This window comes from Brugia malayi (assembly GCF_000002995.4).
Source record: "Brugia malayi strain FR3 genome assembly, contig: Bm_v4_ChrX_scaffold_001, whole genome shotgun sequence".
Taxonomy (NCBI): Eukaryota; Metazoa; Nematoda; class Chromadorea; order Rhabditida; family Onchocercidae; genus Brugia; species Brugia malayi.
Window position 1 is genome coordinate 20,508,067 of NW_025062479.1, and position 20,472 is coordinate 20,528,538.

Consider the following 20,472-nt stretch of genomic DNA (forward strand, 5'->3'; position numbering starts at 1 on the left):
TTAGGAAACATTTTGTTTATTAGATTTTTTTGAAGGATTAATATAACAAATAAATCATTGCAAAATTTTGTTGTATGATCGAAATACGTCTGTAACTTTCGGTAGGCTTTAATTTATCTCCATAAATAGGAAGTTTTATCCTTTGATCTTTACCGCGTAAGTTGTAAATTCTCCCTTTTCCGTTGCATCCAGTAAAGAATTTCTACTTTCCAAACAATGCAAATTCAAATATTTAAATCTCATTTCTGCTAGACGTTTTAATTGAATTCGAAACATAGCAACTCGAAATGATCATTCACTCGTCAAATGGCAGAAATTGAAATGTTTTATGCCTGTTCATTAATTTTCAATTCTTCTGCAACATTGCAAATCATAATATTTAAGTTTAGTTCATAAAATAATACAGCATATGTATAAGTTTTTAAGTTAAAAAAAATAGTTTGAATTAATGTTTTAATTCATTGATGCAGTGAAAAATATTTCAACAAAAAAATTAACTTAAAAATAAAATAAAATTCCAATGTTTAAGTTTATCTCAGTTTCGTTTTGGTTCTTTCTCTTCTCACTTAACAAATAATAAGCATTATATAAGTTTAAATTATTTCATAAATTACGCATTAAATGTTACATAGCTGTGAACTTCCTGTGATGAATCATAATAAGCGGAAGGAAATTAATTATACCTAAGCTACTTACTAGCTAATACAATTTTTCAATTCGTTTTCATGTATTCTTATCAAAAAAAAAAATCTCAATAATTATGTTTTTATCAGCAATTTATCATTTTATGAACGTTTTTCAATTATTAATATTATTATTTAAATGTGATCATTTTAAATTTTCAATTTTGTAATTGCAGGAAAAAATTTTTGATAAATAAAAAGCGAAAAATTTTATTATATGCATCATAGCTGCTAGTCATCATTAATGATAACGACACTGTAATATTTCTTTTTTTTTTTTTTTTTTTAATTCATTGATTCTACTGTTAATTTCTAATATTTGAACAATTTCATATTTTGCTGAATATTTGACGCATCTATTATTATTTACGTTTGTTTATTTATTTCACTAATAAAAAATAAAAATAGCTGCACAATAATGAGGGAATACAATAATCAAGATGTGAAAATTAATGAAACCGAACTTGATCCATGCATTGCTGCCGAAATTCGTATGAAGAAAGCATTATTTTCACAAAGGTAATTTTTTTATTTTTTTTCTTTTTCCTGTAAGTTTCAAATTTTATTTAATTTCACTTCATCTGGTACTTTTTCAATTATAATTTTAAAACGGTAAAATAAAATTTCAAATTTATTTTGGTTTTTGTTTTCAGGACTCGACGTAATCTATTGTTTCTTTTCACTTTCATTGCTATATTAATCATATTTTCCATTTTGCTCTTTCTTCTATTATCCAAAACATCATCAAAAGGAAAAGCCGTGCAAACAAATGCATCATTACCTGAAGCAAATTCGAAAATTTCTCATAGTCTTGAAAGCTCCATTACTACTACTACACCAAAATTTTCAACGGTAAGATCATTTTAAGGAAAAAAAAAAGGTTTTTTTTTCTTCCTTCAGATGATTTATTCCTGAAAGAAATGAAAGGAAAGATAAGAGAAAAGATCTAAAATTAATTAATTTATTTCCCGTAAAAGCTTAAAATTCATTTTATTTCATAAAAAACAAATAAGTAAAAATTTTACTTAACTATTACAATAAATTAATTTATCAAAATTGATGTGAAACTTAACATAAACGATGTTTTCATTTGTAGATGAATGATTCTTCTACGAAAGCAATTGACGCATCATCTCCGAATGCTATTGAAAATGACACCAATACATTTCAGGTAGGTGACAAGCATTCAATTCATCGTTTCGACTATCTTCTTTCCCCCATCAAATTATCAATTAAATGAAAACAAAAAGATTGCACAAAATTCTTTGAATTAATAGAAACAATTAGGTCATTTATTTTTAAAAAATTAACGCAAATTTTGTTTTAAAATCGATAATTGGAAGAAAAATAAGCATACAATACATTTTCTTATATTGATTATCTTTGCAAATTAAATAATAAACAAATTAGAATAGAGGTTGTAATAAGCAATAAAAAAGAAGGAAATTGCAAATCATTTTGTATAGAAAGTTTGAAAAGCAAAATAAACGCTTGCATTAGTCAACAAGTAGTTAATATATTGACTCGTACTGATTACAATATATTGAATTAAAAAAGTTAATTGTATTCTTTTTCATTTATTCTCTTTGCTTTCATATTCCAAAAATTTTATTAATTTAAGCAGTAGAAGTATAATTATTCGTTCCTTTTTTTGATTAACTTTTTTTTTTTTTTGCTTTGTATTGTTTTATCATATTTGTTTTTACTTATTATCCTTTTCAATTTTAATTTTCAGCAATTCAAATTTTCGCTTTTCATTTCTTTATATTTTGTCAGAATTTTTTACTTCCTTTTATACTTTCCTGCAGAAAAGTATCATAGATGCAATTAATTCAACATTACATTACTCATCTATGACTACGGTAGCAACTGCGCCAATAACTACGGTAACAACTACAGTAATCGCTCAAGCAAATATTGATAGAGCTTCTGTTGTTTTGGTACGACCTACTAGTAATAACAATATTAATCCGATGACAGCAACACCTGCTATTAGATCAGATAAACAAACAGACGAATCAATTACTCCATCATCATTTGTTGATGACAACGATGAAGTTGAGGTTTGCTGTTGGGTCATTTTTTTAATAGCAACTATATAATAAATAAAATTTGATAAGACAAAACACGATAGCCTAAAGGTGATTCAAAGAGAAAAATTGATAAATATGATAATTTAGGAAGTGAAATATAATATAAATGCAAACTTAAACAAAAGTTCATAAATACGTTAAAAATTGATAAGTACAATAAATTAGAATTAGAGATCAATTAGAGAAATATAAAAAAAAATTAATGAAAAAGACATGAATATGATAATAATTTCGACCATTACTCTTTTCATATATCTTATGCTTCTATCGTACGAAATCTAAAACGTAACATGCAACCATGAAATCATTTAAAACTATCTTTTTAAAATAATACATTATTTTAAAAGAAAAACGAAAACGCTCTCTGTGATAAACAACAATTGTTTGATAAAGAAAAATCAATTATTCATTTTTTCGTTTCTTAATATTTATAAGCAACGAACGCTATATTTTAATTTGCAGGATTGCAAAGCACTATTTAGTCAAGGTAAGACTAAAAGTGGAATTTATCAAATATTTCTACCAACAGTTGGCAAATTCAATGTTCTCTGTGATATGAAAACGAATGGTGGCGGTTGGACAGTAATACAAAAGTAAGCATCTAAGAGAGACAAAAAAAGGGAAATACATTTAAAAAAAAAAAACTATTTTAACTAGTTTAGTAAAACTAGTATAATTAATTTAAAAAGCAGAAAAAAACTAAAAATTCTAATTTCAGAAGGCAAAATGGTCAAGTATACTTTGCTAACCGTACTTGGAATGAATATGAAAATGGTTTTGGTGATCTAACAACTTCATTTTGGCTTGGTTTAAATAAGGTTTTCTTCCTTTTATCCTTGTTGACCAAAAATAAAGAATTATTTTGGTTTGGTTTAAATGATATATACTTGAACTTAGCTTGCATTATGATTAGGCTATAAGTGCTTATTTATGGTCAAGTATACTATATATAATGGAAATCATTAACCGCAAAAGATAATGGAAATGTGTGTATGTTGGAAAGTTTAGTGATGAGATAATAGTTAATAATAAAACTTTATTATTGTATCCAACAATAAAACTTTGTTAATTACGTAATAGGTCACGTAGAAAACGTCATTTAATCTATGTGAGAATTACTTGAACAGTGTTAAAATATATTCAACTATTTGATAAGTTTGTTATATTTTGTGACAAATAATAGTAATGCTTCATTCTTTTCATATCAAATGTGTTTCAGATTTGATAACGTTATATTACAAACTAATCGTTAATAATATATATGTAAAAAGTAAATTATTTTCAGATACATGCATTAACCGCAAAAGAGAATGGAAATCCGGTAACATTACGGATTGAATTACGCGGTGATTTATGCGAAGATAAAAATGGTTGCTCAAAACAACCAAATGGTTATTGGTGGGGTGAATGGGACTTTAATGTGAGGGAATTAATTGTTAGCATAATTATTTCCTAGTAAACTAATGCTAATTGATGATTTTCATGAATTGTTGACAATTCTAATCTGTTTCAAATTCTAGTAATTTTTTTTGGAATTTCTTTTTTCAAAATTATAGCAGTTCTTTGTTTTGTTATGCTTTTTTCTTTGATTAAGAAGCAATAATTATGAAGTTTTTAAGTGAGTATTTTTTGATGGATGACTTAATTTATTTACTGTTACAGATTGGTGATGCATCACAGAAATATTCCCTTTCGATATCATCCGCTTTAGCGGGTAATCTTTCCGAGCGTACAATTACTGATCGGTTTTATTACATGAATAACGGGAAATCATTTACAACTATTGATCAAGATAATGACAAATTTCAGGGTAATTGTGCCCAATTTCGCGATTTTGGGTTAGCAGTTATTTCCTTATCAGTTTTATCAATATTATTAATGGGTTATCATTTTACGATTGGATTCATTCACAAATAATTTGTTCACTAGTTTACTGCCCTTATTGAGTTTTTTTTTTTTTTTTTACTGACGTCTCAAGATAAAGTAAATTTATTAGTTTTATCAGTAATTTGAATTCATTCTATCGATATTTGTGATCAGTTAAAAAATGAATGAAACATTGAATGGTTATAAAAAAAATCTAAGCTTCAGTGATAAATTATCACATTTCTTAGCTATCTATATTCGACTTAATTATTTCTTTGCATATTTTCGAGACATTTTTAGATAACATAACGTATTTAAATCTCATAAATCAAATAATACGTTTTTTAAGTCTTCATATTTGATATACAGTTAATACCGTAAACATTTCCTGATCTATCTTCGTGAGATAATATTAGCAAAAAAGAAAAATGCAGAGGTTGGTGGCATAATGATTGCGGTTATGTTGCACTAAATGGACGATACGGTGATCGAACATCAAAAATGCGAAATATGTTTTGGTTTTATGGTAGTGGAACACGTCCATTTATTAATTATTATATCAAACCACGCGAAACGGAAATGAAATTACGATCGAAAAGCTAACGGATAATTAATGGATTGCTTGTTAATGCTTCCATCTCGATCCATTATATATATATATACATATGTATAAATATTTATTACTATTTTGTGCAAATTATCATGATAATCTATTCAAGGTATGTGATTTTCCTATCCTAATTTTCATTTTAATTTTCTGTTTCTTTTGTCCAAAAAAAAAAGACATAATGTTTTTTTTTTTGTTTTTTAAAAAGACTTTTATCGACAAATTTCTTTTTAGTTAGCACTATAATTACTATAGCTATTATTGTTGTTGTCTTTGTTGTTGTTGTTGTTACTGTTGCTGTTGCTACTGCTAAAATTATTATTCTTATCGTCATTATTATTACTATAATCGTTACTATTATTATTATCTGCCATGCAATGAAATCAAAACGATAATAACAATAAGGGCGAAAATAACAAATAATATGTATTTCAAATAAGAGATTTTAAAAGCTTCAACCTTTTTTTATCTGATTTAATAATTTTAAATTAAAAATTTGAATTAAAAATTTTATCTTTTCCTTTTTCAACTATTTAAAAAACTTAAAACCTATATAAATACTATCATTTTTGTATTTTCTATCATTCTGCTAATCTTCTTCTCAGTTACTTTTATTCATAATGAAGAGAGTTTGATTAAGTAGGAGTTAAATCTTAAAAAATTATTGATGGAATAAAAAATTACGAAAAAATAAAAAAAGAATTCATATCAGCTGTGTTATAATTTTTATTTTTTTTACAGATTTTTCGAGAAGAAAACATTTATTTCAAGATTCTTGAATTCATTTAATGTGTCGTAATCTTTGCGAAAATTAGATTTTCTCTTGATGTTATGATGTATATTTAACTTTTATAGTTGGAAAGTACTACTTATATTGATAGCCAATGACTAGATGTAAACTAAATGTGTGATAAATAATATTTTTGCTGCTTAATAACTAAGATTTAAACCCATACAGTGTTTTATTATTATCTAAGTGACACGTGGTAATCAATAATACATCGTATAAGCTATATCGGAAATTTTAATTATCATAAACAGCGTTATTTATGCTTTCCACTGATAATTTCAGCAATTTTTTTTCATCATACCATTAGATATGTCATTCAATCAATCAATTTTGCTTGTAGTAGGGAAAACTACCTAAATCAATTGTTTCATGAGAAATTAAAATTTCCGGATTTCCCTTTAGAAATTTTAGCAAAGCTTCTACGTAATTAGTAAAATATTATCCAATATTTCTGATTAATTTATGAGTTAATAATCATCGCAAAATTTTATCGTTTAAATACGGATTTTTGTGTTTTGTGTCTTTCTGCCAAATGAATATTAGTTATTAATGATCTGATTCAAATATTGTCATATATATTTATTATCACTACATAACTTATTGGCTGGAAATTTGCTGTAGCACTGAGTATAATAAGGAATTAAAACTTTGTAATCTTCTTTCGAAACTGGATATAATTTGAAATAAACGAATTAAAATAACGAATACAATGAGTTCATTTGATATTATAATAGCTAAAATCACAATAATTAAAAATAATTAATGAGACGGATAATGATTAGCATTAAGAGAATAATGATTTTATTTTTTTCCTAAATTTCATTTTTTCAATTTTTACAGCTCCCTTCTTAGTCTCTCCTTTCTTATTTTTTCTTTAGCTATAAAAACTGGTTCTTTCATGTTTGATTTTTTTAAGCAAGAAGAAAGGAAATTTTAAAAAATTCAATAAAAAATCAATATTAATAAAAAATCATATAATATTGTTTATGCTTCATTTCATATTTCAAACATATGTTTCAAATTTTCCACCACAAATAAACAACTATCATATACTAAGTGTAAAACGTACATCTGACGTATAATATTCAAAAGTTTACCGTTGGCAGTCATATCAACACACAGTAGCATTAGTAAAGCACATATAAAGTTATGAAAACTGAGTGAAAAAATCATTTCAATTGCTTTAATCAAGGCATTCGTTTTTCTTTTCAATCGAACTTCGTACTTTCCTTTTTCCATATATGTTACATACGCCTACATACGTCTAGATACGTGTATGAACAAGTCAGCATTTAGACAAGTAATCTACTTTCCAGGTACATCCACAGAAGTACTCACACACGTTCGACTCACAACTAAACACATCAAACACGTCCAACTCGCAAGCACTTACACATCGATACAAAAAGAGAGCCACAAACATTTCCATTTATTTTCTACAAAATTTGCCCACTTGTTTAGACAAGAAAAAAGAAATGAAAAAAAAAAAAAAAAAATGTTTCATTCAATTTGCAATACATACATGTTGTACAATGGAAAAATGAAATTTTCACCAAATTAAAAATCCAAAAAAAGGAAAAAATAAGAAAACAAAAACATATTTGTTATATTAATTGATTCAATGATATTTTCGTATGAAAATTTTGTTCATTTACATAACTAAACTGAAATTTCTATCAAAATTAAACTGACAACATTCAAAAATGATAAAAAATTTAACAAACAATGTTTGTGTCACTTAGCAGCAAGAAAGGATCAAATTTTGAAATGAGTGATGAATTCTACTATCAGTCCTTTTAAAATTTTCACTATTTTTTTTCATCTTTGGAAGATAAATTATAAACCAAAAAACAAAATTATAATAATTGAAAGACAAATATAAAATTCTTGCAATTCATACATTTATTTAAAGACTTTTTCTACGTTGAGATTGACATTTGAACTTTGAATAATCAGCCAATTTTTCCTCACTTGGTTTCAGAATGCTTTTCGAATTATTGAGGATTGATCGATGTTCTGATGAATTCGTAAATGCACCATTTGTGTATGCATATGGCTAAAAAGTGATAATGAAAATTTGCGCTTTTTTTGAAGTCATTAAATTACTTATCAATTCATCGAATTAGTCACCTAGTAGAAAGATTTATAAGTTATATTCGCATTAAAAATTGCCTCTGAACAGTAGACTTGGTGGGTTTATTTTATTATTGAGTAATATTTAATCATTAACCTATTACTTCCACTGATCTTTTCTTTGCTAATTCATTGATAATAAAAATAGACAAACATTATCTCTAGATAAAATTGATCGATTTTTAAATTCAATTTTAAATTAATTCATTTATTAAAAAAACTAGAAAATTAATGATGAAAATTTTTTCGATCATTAAATTGTTTGTAATTTTTTATCTTTAACACAAGTTGTCGCACGTATAACGAATAATTTGTATAAGTTTCAGAAACAATTAATCAATATTCAAAAAAAAAAAAACTATTCTCAGCTTTTTTGCTGTTTGCTACACTGACCATCATACAATCGCCATCATTGGAAACATTGAAAATGAAGAATGGGTTTTCTGTAATCTTATAAGATATTATAAATGAAAATGAAAGCAAAATATATATATTGTATGTATCGAATTCTAATAATTCGCTCCTGTTTTCTGTTTCTTTTATAATTTTGAAATTTACTTCATTGAGAGATTAAAGGATGAATTCAAAAGGTAAAGCATTGTTTTCTTATCAAAATTTTAATTTCACAAATATCCTGTCTTTTAGTTTTTTCCTGCAAAAAAAAAAAAAAAAAATTTCTTTTTAAAATTTTCGATATTAATTTGATTTTAATTAAGACTTAAAGTATACAGTAAAAACAAATATGAAAAATTTGATTTACTATTTTCATACTTCGTTTTTTATGAGTTGCAGGAGCTTCCTCAACTGTCTTAGTCGCAGTTGACAATAAATTAGATGGATCGAAACATTTGCTGTACCATTTAGCAATCCACCTGAAATTCAAATTATGGCTTTGAACTTTTAATAAACCGGAAGTTATCAGTTTGATTTTTTGGACAATGACACGTAGCAGTTAATATTAATTGAAATGTCAATAAATTAGGCTTAAGTGAAATTTAATCACTGATAATTTCACTTATATTAATTGCTATTAATAACACTGATAATTTGACTTATATTAATTGCTATTAATAAAAGAAGATAAATTGCTTCAATGCTTATAATTGCTAGCAATGTCAAAAAAAAAAATTGAATTATCTGAGTAATTTGATTACTAACAATTAAGCAATATGAAAAGAATTGGATTATTTAAGTAATTTCAAATTCATAAGCGTTAAAAACAACAAAGAATACCGGCATAATGATCCGCCACAACAAAAACAACAACAACAATAGAAGCAAAATGACATGGCGAACATACCAAGGAATAATACTAAATTTTCTCGAACTTTTCCTAAAATTTAACACATAGTATTAATTAAATACAATTTAAACCTGAAAAAAAATTAACATAATTTGATTCAAAATATAACCCAAAATTTTTCTAAAATCATATTATTGTTACTTAAAAAAGCTTAAAAATATCGCACTTAAAAACTTGAAATTTTAATCAAAAAATTAGCATAAACAAAAAAATAGAATCATTAAGAAAAAACTACCTTCTAACCAATAGTGATTGTTTTCGTCATGCGAATCAAGTAGTACTCGGCATGTAATAATTATTGTTATATTCAAAAGCATTACCTTAAAAAGAAAGTATTCATAGACTTTTTAAATTTAAAAAATATTTTGAAAATTCAAAAAAATGAATTCATACTTTTAGAGCTTTTTTAAAACTTTTAAAATTTATGTGTGAAATACAACTTTGCTTTCACTTTTTAACGCAATTAAAAGAGGTACTATTCAGTCTTAAATTTTATCAATGTTTTTTACTAGAAAATAATACCTAATTGTTTGGATTTATTAATAAACATTTACTAAAGTAACTTAAAACCTTTTTGTTATGAAGTTGTCCAATCGTCCTTTGAAAAGATGAAAAGCTTAATTTTATTTTCATATACAAATTGTAATTTTAATTTTCTTCCTCAAAATTTTCTTTTTATTTTACATTGTGATTTATCTATTCATTGTGAGATAACCTAATTATAATAGTTAAAAGTTTTATTTTTGACAAAATTTTTGAATCTTAAGTTTAGACGTTTCATTTTCTTTCAACTTATTCATTACTTCACAGAAGTTTATCATAAAGTTTATCATTAATTATCACTGATACATATATGCGTATATGACTAATAGAAAGTGGAGAAAAAAAACGAAAAGAAAGGTGATACCAATGTGATAATAGTGATAGTATAACCCCAATTCTTTGGTTTTCCAGGTTCTTCTTCTTCAAACATTTTTAACAGCTTGAGAAGTAGCGGAACTAAAATTTAAAATTATTAATTTAATTATAGCTTAATTCACAGACAATCAAATAATGCTGTTTTAATTAATTTTTAAAGTTCATATTTTTAGCTATTCACATTTAATTCAATTAGTTATTTGCAAAATAAACAACAAATACATCATTATTATTAATATTGAAATAATTTATTAGCCAAATTTTAATCGGGCAAAATATTGGTGCTTCCATTTTCGACTTCTTTAATTGGGATATCATTTTAGGAATATTAAAAAAGAAGCCACCATTCCTTATTGTATACACTACATTACAAAGATGTATACATTTGAAAAAAAAAAAAATTAAAATTTAAAATTTTTTTGAAATACAAAGTTTTTAAAATATAAATAATTGTTTCTACTTTGGCTATCATTACATATTTTACAGAAACTTTTTTTAGACAAATTTGTAAAAAAAGAGAAAAAGAGTAAAAAAAGAATTCACAAAGTTAGCTTCTTTAAAAAATTTTTTTTTAAAAAAAAGAGACAAAAAAAAAAAAAAAAAATTAGATTAGAAAAGTAATATATCATTTCATCATTACTGTTCGCTTTAATCATTTTTTTCTTTTTATTTGTAGCGAAATATTTGTCCTTCGCTTCTAATTCAAATAAGCAATTTTTTAATTCAAATAAATAGAAAAGGAAAGAGTAAAGTACTAGCAAATTTGATAATTAACACTTTGCCAAATGTTTTTTTTCCTCTTTGATAGGAATAAAAAATCTTGCAATTAATGTAAATTTTTTTCATCTCTTTTGATTTATCATCAATTTTCTTTTTTCTTTTTTTTGTGGCACTAATTTTTAGTAAATAATTTTTTTATCAAGTTATTTTAAGTTTGGTAAAAGAAATTATTAATTGGAATAAATAACGAAGGGAAATGACAATTAATTAGAATAAATATGAAATGTAAGCAGTTAAAGTTTGTGAATAAGAAAAAAAAAAAAAAAAGTGAAATCAATGAATTGTTACGATACAAATAAAAATTTCGCGCTTTGATTCAAAACTTAGAAAAAAAAAAAAAAGAAAGTGAAATGTCATTGTAGATAAGGTAGTTTGAGTCAATACTTAGATGTTTCTGCATGTCCTCTTGTAAAGTGAACTGTGAGTTTATCAAAAGTTTCATTAAATTATTACAAAATATGAAAGTTTAATTTCATTCGAGTTTGTAAGCTTTCTAATCTTCTCTAAAAGCTATTGTAATAAGAATATTGGATATTTAAAAAAAAAAAAAAAAAAAAAAATCATCGCTTAATACAAATAAATTCAATCTGAAACCTGCTTGTAAAACATTTCAAATTTGATTGGCCTGAAATTTTAATTGTTAATTGCAGATTCAATTTTTCCACCTTACCAACAATTAAATAATAGAAATTAATCTATTCAAGAATGGTATTTAACCTTTAGACTTAATACTTCAAACAAATTTTGATAAATGATTTCATTGATTTTTCAAACTACTAGAAATAATTAGCAAATTCTTAAATAACAATGATAATAATAAACTAAATGTTTAAAAATTCATTCCCTTTAACTTATTTAAGTTATCATTTCATCATTGTATCTTTCTGCCATTATATTACATAAGTCTACTGCATACTGTAATAATTTATTTGTTATTACTATAATCTCTTTCATACTATGTTAATCTATTTGAAACTAAATTTAATCTAAATTTGTTGCTACATTAATCAATTCCATACTATATGGTTCCATTTAATACTATGTTAATCCATTTCATGTGGTTTTCTTTTTTTTTTTTTTTTTTTTTACGTGTTTATATACTAACTTTTTCACTTAACAAATGAGATAGTAACTAATCAAAGAAAGGAAAAAAAAAAAAAGACGAAGAAAGGAAGAAAAAGAAAGAAAGAAAAAGTAAGGCTAAGAAAAATGAAAGTTAAATATTATAAAATTACAAAGTCAATTGAATATTACAACAACTGTAAGCCAAATTCTATTGTCATCCTGTCATCATTTATACGTTCAATATTTGCATCTAACTCTTATTGAATAGTAATAATATATATTTGTCCAACGATGACAATGTCCAATCATTCTTTTTCTCCTTCTTCTTTTCTATAATCATTTTAGAGGGTGAATAATACTAATATTTACTTTACATTTGTTGTTATGGATATGTTTTTGATCTTTTCAGTAAATTTAACTATAATTTTTCATGCTTGAAATGAAAATATTGATCATTCATCTATGTTTATGGATGAAAAAAAAAAAAAAAATCGTCATTCTCGATTGAAATGGAAATATTGACCATTCATGTCTAAAATAGAGAAATTGATCATTCATCTTTTAAGAAAGAAGAATTGATCATTTGATTAAAATGAAAAAAAGAAAATCGATCATTCGTTCATTCATGCTTAAGGCAAACCAATCAATCGTTTATATACGTTTATGCAACAATTGTAATTGCAATGAAAAGTACCGATTGTTCTCATTTTGTAAAATGAAACAAATCGATAAATCATAGCTATAATAAATTGATGTGATTAATTAGTTGAAATGATCTGTACTAAAAGATCTAAAATTTGTGTTATTAGAGAAAGATGTTTGATACGATAAGATATTGCGCAAGTAATTTATCAATTATCAGTGCTACAAAGTTATTATATTTGTTATAATATTATTCTTTCGCTCATTTTATGAAATTTTAGGAAATTTGTTGTAGTTTTTCACAAAATTAGCACCATAATCATTAATTAAAATTTATAAAAAGAATAAATTAAACTTTTTCACCAATTAATAGTCTTGGTAAGTAAAATTTTCTAAATTCAATAAAAGATAAAAAAAGACTGAAACTTTCAAATAACTAGATTAAAATTTTGGACAAAAAAAAAAACACATAAAATCGAAAGTTAAGAAAAAATTATCTATGATTTTTTACATTGAATATAATCATTTAAGAGTATAATAAAATTGTATTTACTTTTCAGATTATTCCTAAACAAATAAATAAATTTCATTTCCAATCGTTATGAATCTATTAAATTTACATCTCATTTATATGCTCAAAAAAAAAAAAAAAAACACATAATTTAATTTCTTAGTGAAATCTAAAAAGGCAACAACGATAGTAATAGATTTTAAATTACTGCGATAAATGTTGTTGCCGCTGTTGCTACCGCTGCTATCACTATTATTGTCGCAGTAATCTTGATTATCGATATTTTATTATCAATATTGTTAGAGCAACCATTTCTACTAATACTGCTATGGATGTGATCAAAAAGGAATCTTCCACGAATTCCTATTATTTTTTTCATTTTTTTCTGCGTGCAATACATTTAACATTCTTAAAATGAGAATGTATCTTTTTTTATTTGCAATTTAAATGCGATGAAAATTAAATTTTACTACAATTTTTTTAAACAATTTTTTAATAAAAACTTGTGTTTGATCGTCAATTATTTTTTGTTAGCATTTTTTTTTTAAATTAATTACTAAACAATAGGTGATAATCGCATATATTAAGATATGATTTTATCGTCATATTTAACAAGGAATAGTCATAATTAATAGCTAATTAAAATAAATTAATTGAGTTTTACCTTAAATGTAATGCAAAAAAGTGCAATATTACAATATTACATTATCATAATTATCAATAGATACCTGTTTTTTCTTTTTTTTTCTTTTTGGCTTGAATCAATAAGCAATGATAAATTAAGGACTTTTTTTTGTTATCATGAATAAATTATAATCTTCATACAGATCAATCAATTACATAGCATTGTACTGTATCATGCATACTACTTTCTCATAAAGTATATTTAAGAACAATTTTGATAATACAATTATTTCATTTTTTGAATTAGACCAAAGATAAATTCTGATGACTTTCCTAATTAGTTTAGACTTCCTTATTAAGACTTAAAGAACTTTCTATAAATGTGTGGGAGAATAAAATTCAAATTATAGTTTAAATATGATAAGATGATATGATGGAATAACAAAAAGTCACAAAGTAGGTAGTTTTTAAATATTGCCTAATTCATTAAATATCCTCAGGTGAAATGATCATTTTAAGCAGCACTTGGACATTTTTGTCCCAATAGGTCCTTCAATCTTAACGGTCATTTTGTTTTGGCTAATGGTCTCAATTTGTCATCTGCTATAAACATTAGCACTTTTTCGGTAGAGAAAAAGATACCTAGTCTATCTGGTCTCGTTATCTTCTTAAAGAGAAAGTCGTTATCTCTATGCTATCTAATACATCTCGAGAATCTCAAAATCTTAAAGTTATTTAATACATCTCAAGAGCCATTTGCATTTAGGAAATTGAAAAGTGATGCATAGGACTTTAACCATAAGTATAATTGCACTAAAGAACTGTAAGTCAATTTTTAAAATGTCTATTTCGTTTTGTTCTATTTCTAACGATAACAAATCATTTCATGTTAATTTACTAAATTTTGTTTTTCTCATTATTATCAATATTTTTATGATCAACAATTTTACAATCACCGTTTTTCGTTTTTTCAAAATTTCTCTTTCTAACAATTATACCGTAATCGAGCATACTGTAAACCATATCAATTACTGATTTCTTGATGGGCATGTATTCCATTTGAAGAAGCTGTCGCGACTGGAAGAAAAAAAGGAAGTGAAAGAAGAAGACAAAGACAGAAACGATTGAAAAATCTTTTTTTTTTTTTACAAAATTAACTAAAATAATCTCATTCTGAATCTGTTATATAAAAATATCCGTTTAAATTACTTGTCAAAAGAAGGGAAAAGCAAATTAAAAAATTTTGCATCAAATTTTCTAATTAAATGAGACTTAAAAATTTTTTTTTCCAAAATTTTCAAATCTCAATTTATTACTTTGAAATGATATGTAGAAAAACAAAAAAAAAAAAAAAAAAAAAGCAAACTTTCAATTACTTACAAATTGATATTACCTCTTAAATTAGAAAAGGGAAAAAATTCTGATTACGCTAAGCAATTTCTTTTAATTTTAATTTCTTTTTTACCTTTGTATTATCAAAATGTAATTTTGTTCCTAAGCGATACTTCACTGCTTCAAAATGTGGATCACATGTCATCTTAGCATATAATTTTGCTAACCAATTTGGTGTTGTTACACGTGAAATTAAGAAACCTGAAATTTTATTTCTTTCATTAAAAAATTACATTTTTAAAATTAAATCTTTAATATAATAAAAATAGCATAAGTTTTTTTTTCTCTTTTTTATATGCACATAAATGAATAATAATAATAATATGATATCAGTCTTACCAATCAGATGAATTTGCAATAGTTAACACAAAAAAACAAAAAGAAACAATGATACATTTGCGCTTAAATAATTATTTTGAAAATTAAAATATTAATATTAATTCACTCACTTACCTTGACTTTTAAATTCGTCATGAAGCCAACGAGTTAATTGTGAGAACCAAACTGATGGTGTTGCTGTTATGAGAATTCGTTCACCATTACAATTAGCACATTCCATTGCTCGTATATGTGCACGTGCGACATCACGCACGTCAACCATACCAAGTGAAACTTTTGGCGCTGCAGGAAAAGTATGATAATCCATCATTCGCCGAATAATCTGGAAGCAAATATTAGGGTATATTTGATTTTCAAGATGGAAATTTGTTTAAAAATAGATTATAATATAAATCATATATTTGAATACTTTAAATATGCTTAAATTTCTACTACTTCTGACATTTTGAAATTATTGCACTATGTATGAGAAAAAGAAGGATTTAACAAAGTAGAAAGTTTGTAGAGAAATAAATGACAAACTTTAGCACTTCCATGTCTTTGATCTGAAAGTACTGGGCCAATCACAAATGACGGATTTAGCACAGTTAATTGGAACCGTGACGCTTCTAAAATAGAAAAAGGATAATAAAGTATAGAAGTAATAACTATTCAATTAGACAATTTTAATATTTGTTAGTTAAAAATTAATTATTGAAAAAATGAGAATGGCGAAGAAAAAAACACTGTCATTAATCAGTTTTTCCCAAATTATTTATTAAAAAAATTTTTTTTTGAAATGAAATTAAAAAAAAAACATCAATTTAATTAATTCAAATAACCTGGCAAAGATTTCCAAAATTCCCATGCAGCTTTTTCGGCAATTATTTTTGAACGACTGTAATTTTCAATTCGTTTACTATTCAAATTTCCCCAACAATTTTCGTCAAAAACTCGAGCATCATTTTTATGACCATCTATTAAAATATGTAAACGATTTAACTGTAAGTATTAGTTTATTAATTATTCAACAAGTAAGATCCACTACAAAAATGATTAATATATAATTATACGTAACTTATTTGAAGTGTTTGGACTTAATTTAACTGTGAGTACTGGTTTATTTTTAAGTATTTAAACGTAATTTACTTAGATATACTATTTTAAATTCTTGCTTATTCACTCACAAGTATTACCATTTATAGCAGCTGTACTGCTAGTTAGGACAATTTTCTGGACGGTACTACATTGAGCAGCAGCTTTTAAAACATTTAAAGTACCATCCTTGGCAATTCTTATAGTTGTCTCATCAGCTACAATAGGCCATGGTGATGCAATATGCAGAATATATGTGCATCCTTCAATTGCTCTGAAATTTTAGAATGAATTTTAAAAACCTGTAAATATAAGTACTTAAGTTTTTTGTTAACTTCCACGTCATCATTAAAAAAGTTGTGTTAAAATTTTACTGTCATTATTAAAAATTTGTGTTAAAATTTGAATAAAACAAGAAGAGAGATTTAGAAGAAAAAAATTTTTCTTTACTTTGGCCAATGATCCGGACATTCAAGATCAGCTTCAACCAATTCAAGCCTTTCTGAGCTATGTTTCAGATCACGAAGTGAACTAATCTACAACAAGAAGTTTAAATTTTTTTATCGTTTATCATTTAGCATTAAATTTGTTATGATTTAACGATCAAACTATTACATATTCTATGAAAGTAGTCCGTACCTTATGAAATAATATTAATCATTTTTACATCTATTTTTCAATAAACTAACAATTAATTTATCTATCTTGACTTACAGTTAATATGATAAATATCAAAGATAAAAGTTTAAATCTTCAATTTCATAGCGTTTCGAACATGTTTTATTGTTGAGAAAAAAGAAAATATACGATATATACCGCAATGAAAAAAAAAAAATCTTTTATTATAGATATCAAAAAAACAAAATAAATTCCAATTATTACAACACGTTTCATTAAGAAATAACTCTAAAACAGTCATTTGTCAAAATAAAATTTCAGTTTTTGCTAAAAAAAAAAAAAAAAAAAAAAAAAAAAAAAAAAATAATTAAATAACCTTTGATGAGTTTTGTAGACTTCGTACTGTACCTCTTACCGTATAACCATTTTCTAGAAGTTGTTGAACACAGTGCAATGCTATATAACCTGATGCACCGGTAACCAGTACAACTGAAATGTTTCATAGATTGCATTTATGAATAATCGCATAAATTTTTTAAACTTTTTTTCAGTTCAATTTCATTTATTTCAAGAATCTTACCATCAAAATTACATTAACATTATTGAGTTAGGCTATTTGAAATGATTAAAAAAAAAATCAGAATCGGTTGAAGCAGAAATAACAAAACTGCTAATTAGCTAATAACTTTTGATCGATTGCATTAATAAATAAAATTTAAAATCTTATTTCGTTCATTTTCAATTGCTAATTGTAATTGAATTAGCTCCATATGTTTTTAGCTAAGTAAAATAAAATACTAAAAAACTGCTGTTATCGATTCTAAAACCAAAAAAAAAAAAGAAATTGTAATCTAAGAAAAAAAGAATGGATCTATTTTGGCAAACGATTCCCACAGTCATATAATTATTATTTATTGATTAAAATTAAATCGCATTACATTATTTAATTTTTTAAATCATTAGAATTTCACTTATAAGCAAATTAAAAAAAGGACCGAAAAAAATTACCAATTTTTTCATTGTCTTTAAACGAATCAATGATGGCAACCATCTGTAATAATGATATTGAGTAGTTAATTAAAATGGAATAAGAAAAAAAGAATAAAGGAAAAAGGATGAAATTTAAACGAAATAAATAAATCCGGTCGGACGATATTACCCAAAATGTTTATGCTTTCAAAATGTTCAAATTTGCTATTATCATTCTTTTTCTTCTTCCTTTTTCTTTTTTTCTGGGTATAACATTTTTGCTAGCCGTTGCAATGAGAAGTATTACCATAATTGTTACCAAACAGGTTTTTTTTAAAAAAAAAAAGTCCTATTCTTTTCGTATTTGCAAGAAGAAATTTCTAAAAATGAAAAAAAAAATGCATTAGTATAAAAAAAAGACAAAACAAGCAAACAAAATACAATGAATGATATAAATAATGAACAAAGAGTAAAAAAATAATAATACAATATATTCAAAGATCAGACTTTTTTGAGCTTTTTTTTTTCACCATCATCGTAATGATTATCAATGTTATCATTACTATTATTATTATCATTATCAATATTACTATTATTATTGCCATTACTAATAACTAATGAATGGAAAGTGGAAATGAAAAAGAAAATATCTATTTAGGATAGAAAAATTCGATGATAATAATCATTAATGTAGAAAATTATGCATTCAATATATTTTTGATAATTGGTAAGTCACGAAAGTAGTATTTGCAAATGATATGATGCTGGCAATCGAAGTGATTATGACAGTGTTTTGATTATATAATAATAATATTGTTGTGTCTGATTATCAACATTTAGTTAATGTACAGCCAGAGTGATAAGGGTGAAATTTTTGTATCAGTTGTAATCCTAACAGGACAAACAAATTTGTTAGCCAACAAAATTAAATAATAAATGAAACAAAAATATGAATTTAACTTATCTATGCAACCTTTTATTACAATGATAATATTGTTGTGTATATATAGTGAAAATGCTGACATTGTTAGCAATAACTATTAAACAACTATTTATATGAAACATTAATAGTAATGCTTATAACTACGATAATATAAGGTATTAGTAATGACAAGATAATGGTAATAATGATAATAGTGACATTAATACTAACGGCGGCAATAATAGTAGTGGTAATGATAATAATAATGTTAACAGTAATAACAGCAGTAGCAATAGTTATAATCATAATAGTAATAATAGTTCTATAAATGTAGAAATAAGAGAAAAGTTATTGCTGCGCATACGTTTAAATTATTCTACTAACATTTAAATCCTGTTTTTGATTTTGGGTCAATCAAAATAGTGAAATTTGAAGTTTGGAAGGTTTCTAAATGCATGCAAAAGATTTATATGAAATTATGATCTTCATTTTTCATGTTCACTCTTCATTTATTCATCTGATTAACTTTTGCTCTTTTTTCATCATTTGACTCACTTCAATCTGCTAAATATGCTCAACCACACATATGAACATTTGAAACTTTAAGTGATAAATTAAATAGTAAAATTAGTTTTTGAAATCTTAATTTGAATCAAAAATTCCATCAAAAGCATCTATCCATAACAATAATAACAATAACGATTTGTATAAAATGATAGTCATTGTTATAACTGATAATAAATATATTGTTATCATGCAGAAACTCTTTACTGTAATTAACTTTAAACCAGCATTTTATCAATATTACTAGTAAAACTATAGCTATAATTCTTATTGCAGTTGTTGATTACTGTACTTAAACTTTTACAAAATTGAAAAATACTATGCTACTGGTATTCAAATCACTTCTAACATTATTACTTTCAACAGTAACACTACCATAATGAACGCAAATTTTGTTAAAATTTAATTTCGCTTTCTTCTCATTTTTCCAGTTCTTTTTGTTTATTTTTTTAAAAAGAAAAAAGAAAAAAAAAACGAATAAAATTTTATAGACAAATAATTGAATAAAAAATGAGAAAAAAGCAAACTAACAGAAATTAAGTTTGCATTCCTCAATTACATCTATTTATTATGCAATAA

At 24.7% G+C, this 20,472-nt stretch overlaps 2 protein-coding genes across 2 annotated transcripts; one reads left to right on the top strand and one right to left on the bottom strand.

The window, feature by feature from the left end:
- Positions 1 to 1,101: 1,101 nt before the first annotated feature.
- Bm7835 (Uncharacterized protein) lies at positions 1,102 to 5,245 on the top strand (the record flags this gene model as incomplete). The annotated part of the gene is made up of 9 exons (XM_043075549.1): positions 1,102 to 1,202; positions 1,337 to 1,535; positions 1,780 to 1,854; positions 2,492 to 2,746; positions 3,239 to 3,369; positions 3,495 to 3,594; positions 4,062 to 4,196; positions 4,439 to 4,614; positions 5,077 to 5,245. 9 exons carry the CDS (start codon positions 1,102 to 1,104, stop codon positions 5,243 to 5,245), a joined length of 1,341 nt encoding a protein of 446 aa, XP_042931483.1.
- Positions 5,246 to 7,945: 2,700 nt separating this feature from the next.
- Positions 7,946 to 18,489, bottom strand: Bm10031 (putative 38.3 kDa protein in HEM2-OCH1 intergenic region, putative; the record flags this gene model as incomplete). The annotated part of the gene is made up of 15 exons (XM_043075550.1): positions 7,946 to 8,095; positions 8,566 to 8,615; positions 8,944 to 9,044; positions 9,406 to 9,505; positions 9,711 to 9,795; positions 10,383 to 10,474; positions 14,972 to 15,092; positions 15,481 to 15,608; positions 15,861 to 16,068; positions 16,269 to 16,354; positions 16,568 to 16,702; positions 16,922 to 17,094; positions 17,271 to 17,356; positions 17,815 to 17,927; positions 18,447 to 18,489. The coding sequence occupies 15 exons, from the start codon at positions 18,487 to 18,489 to the stop codon at positions 7,946 to 7,948; spliced, it is 1,671 nt and encodes a 556-aa protein (XP_042931484.1).
- Between the last annotated feature and the right edge of the window lie 1,983 nt (positions 18,490 to 20,472).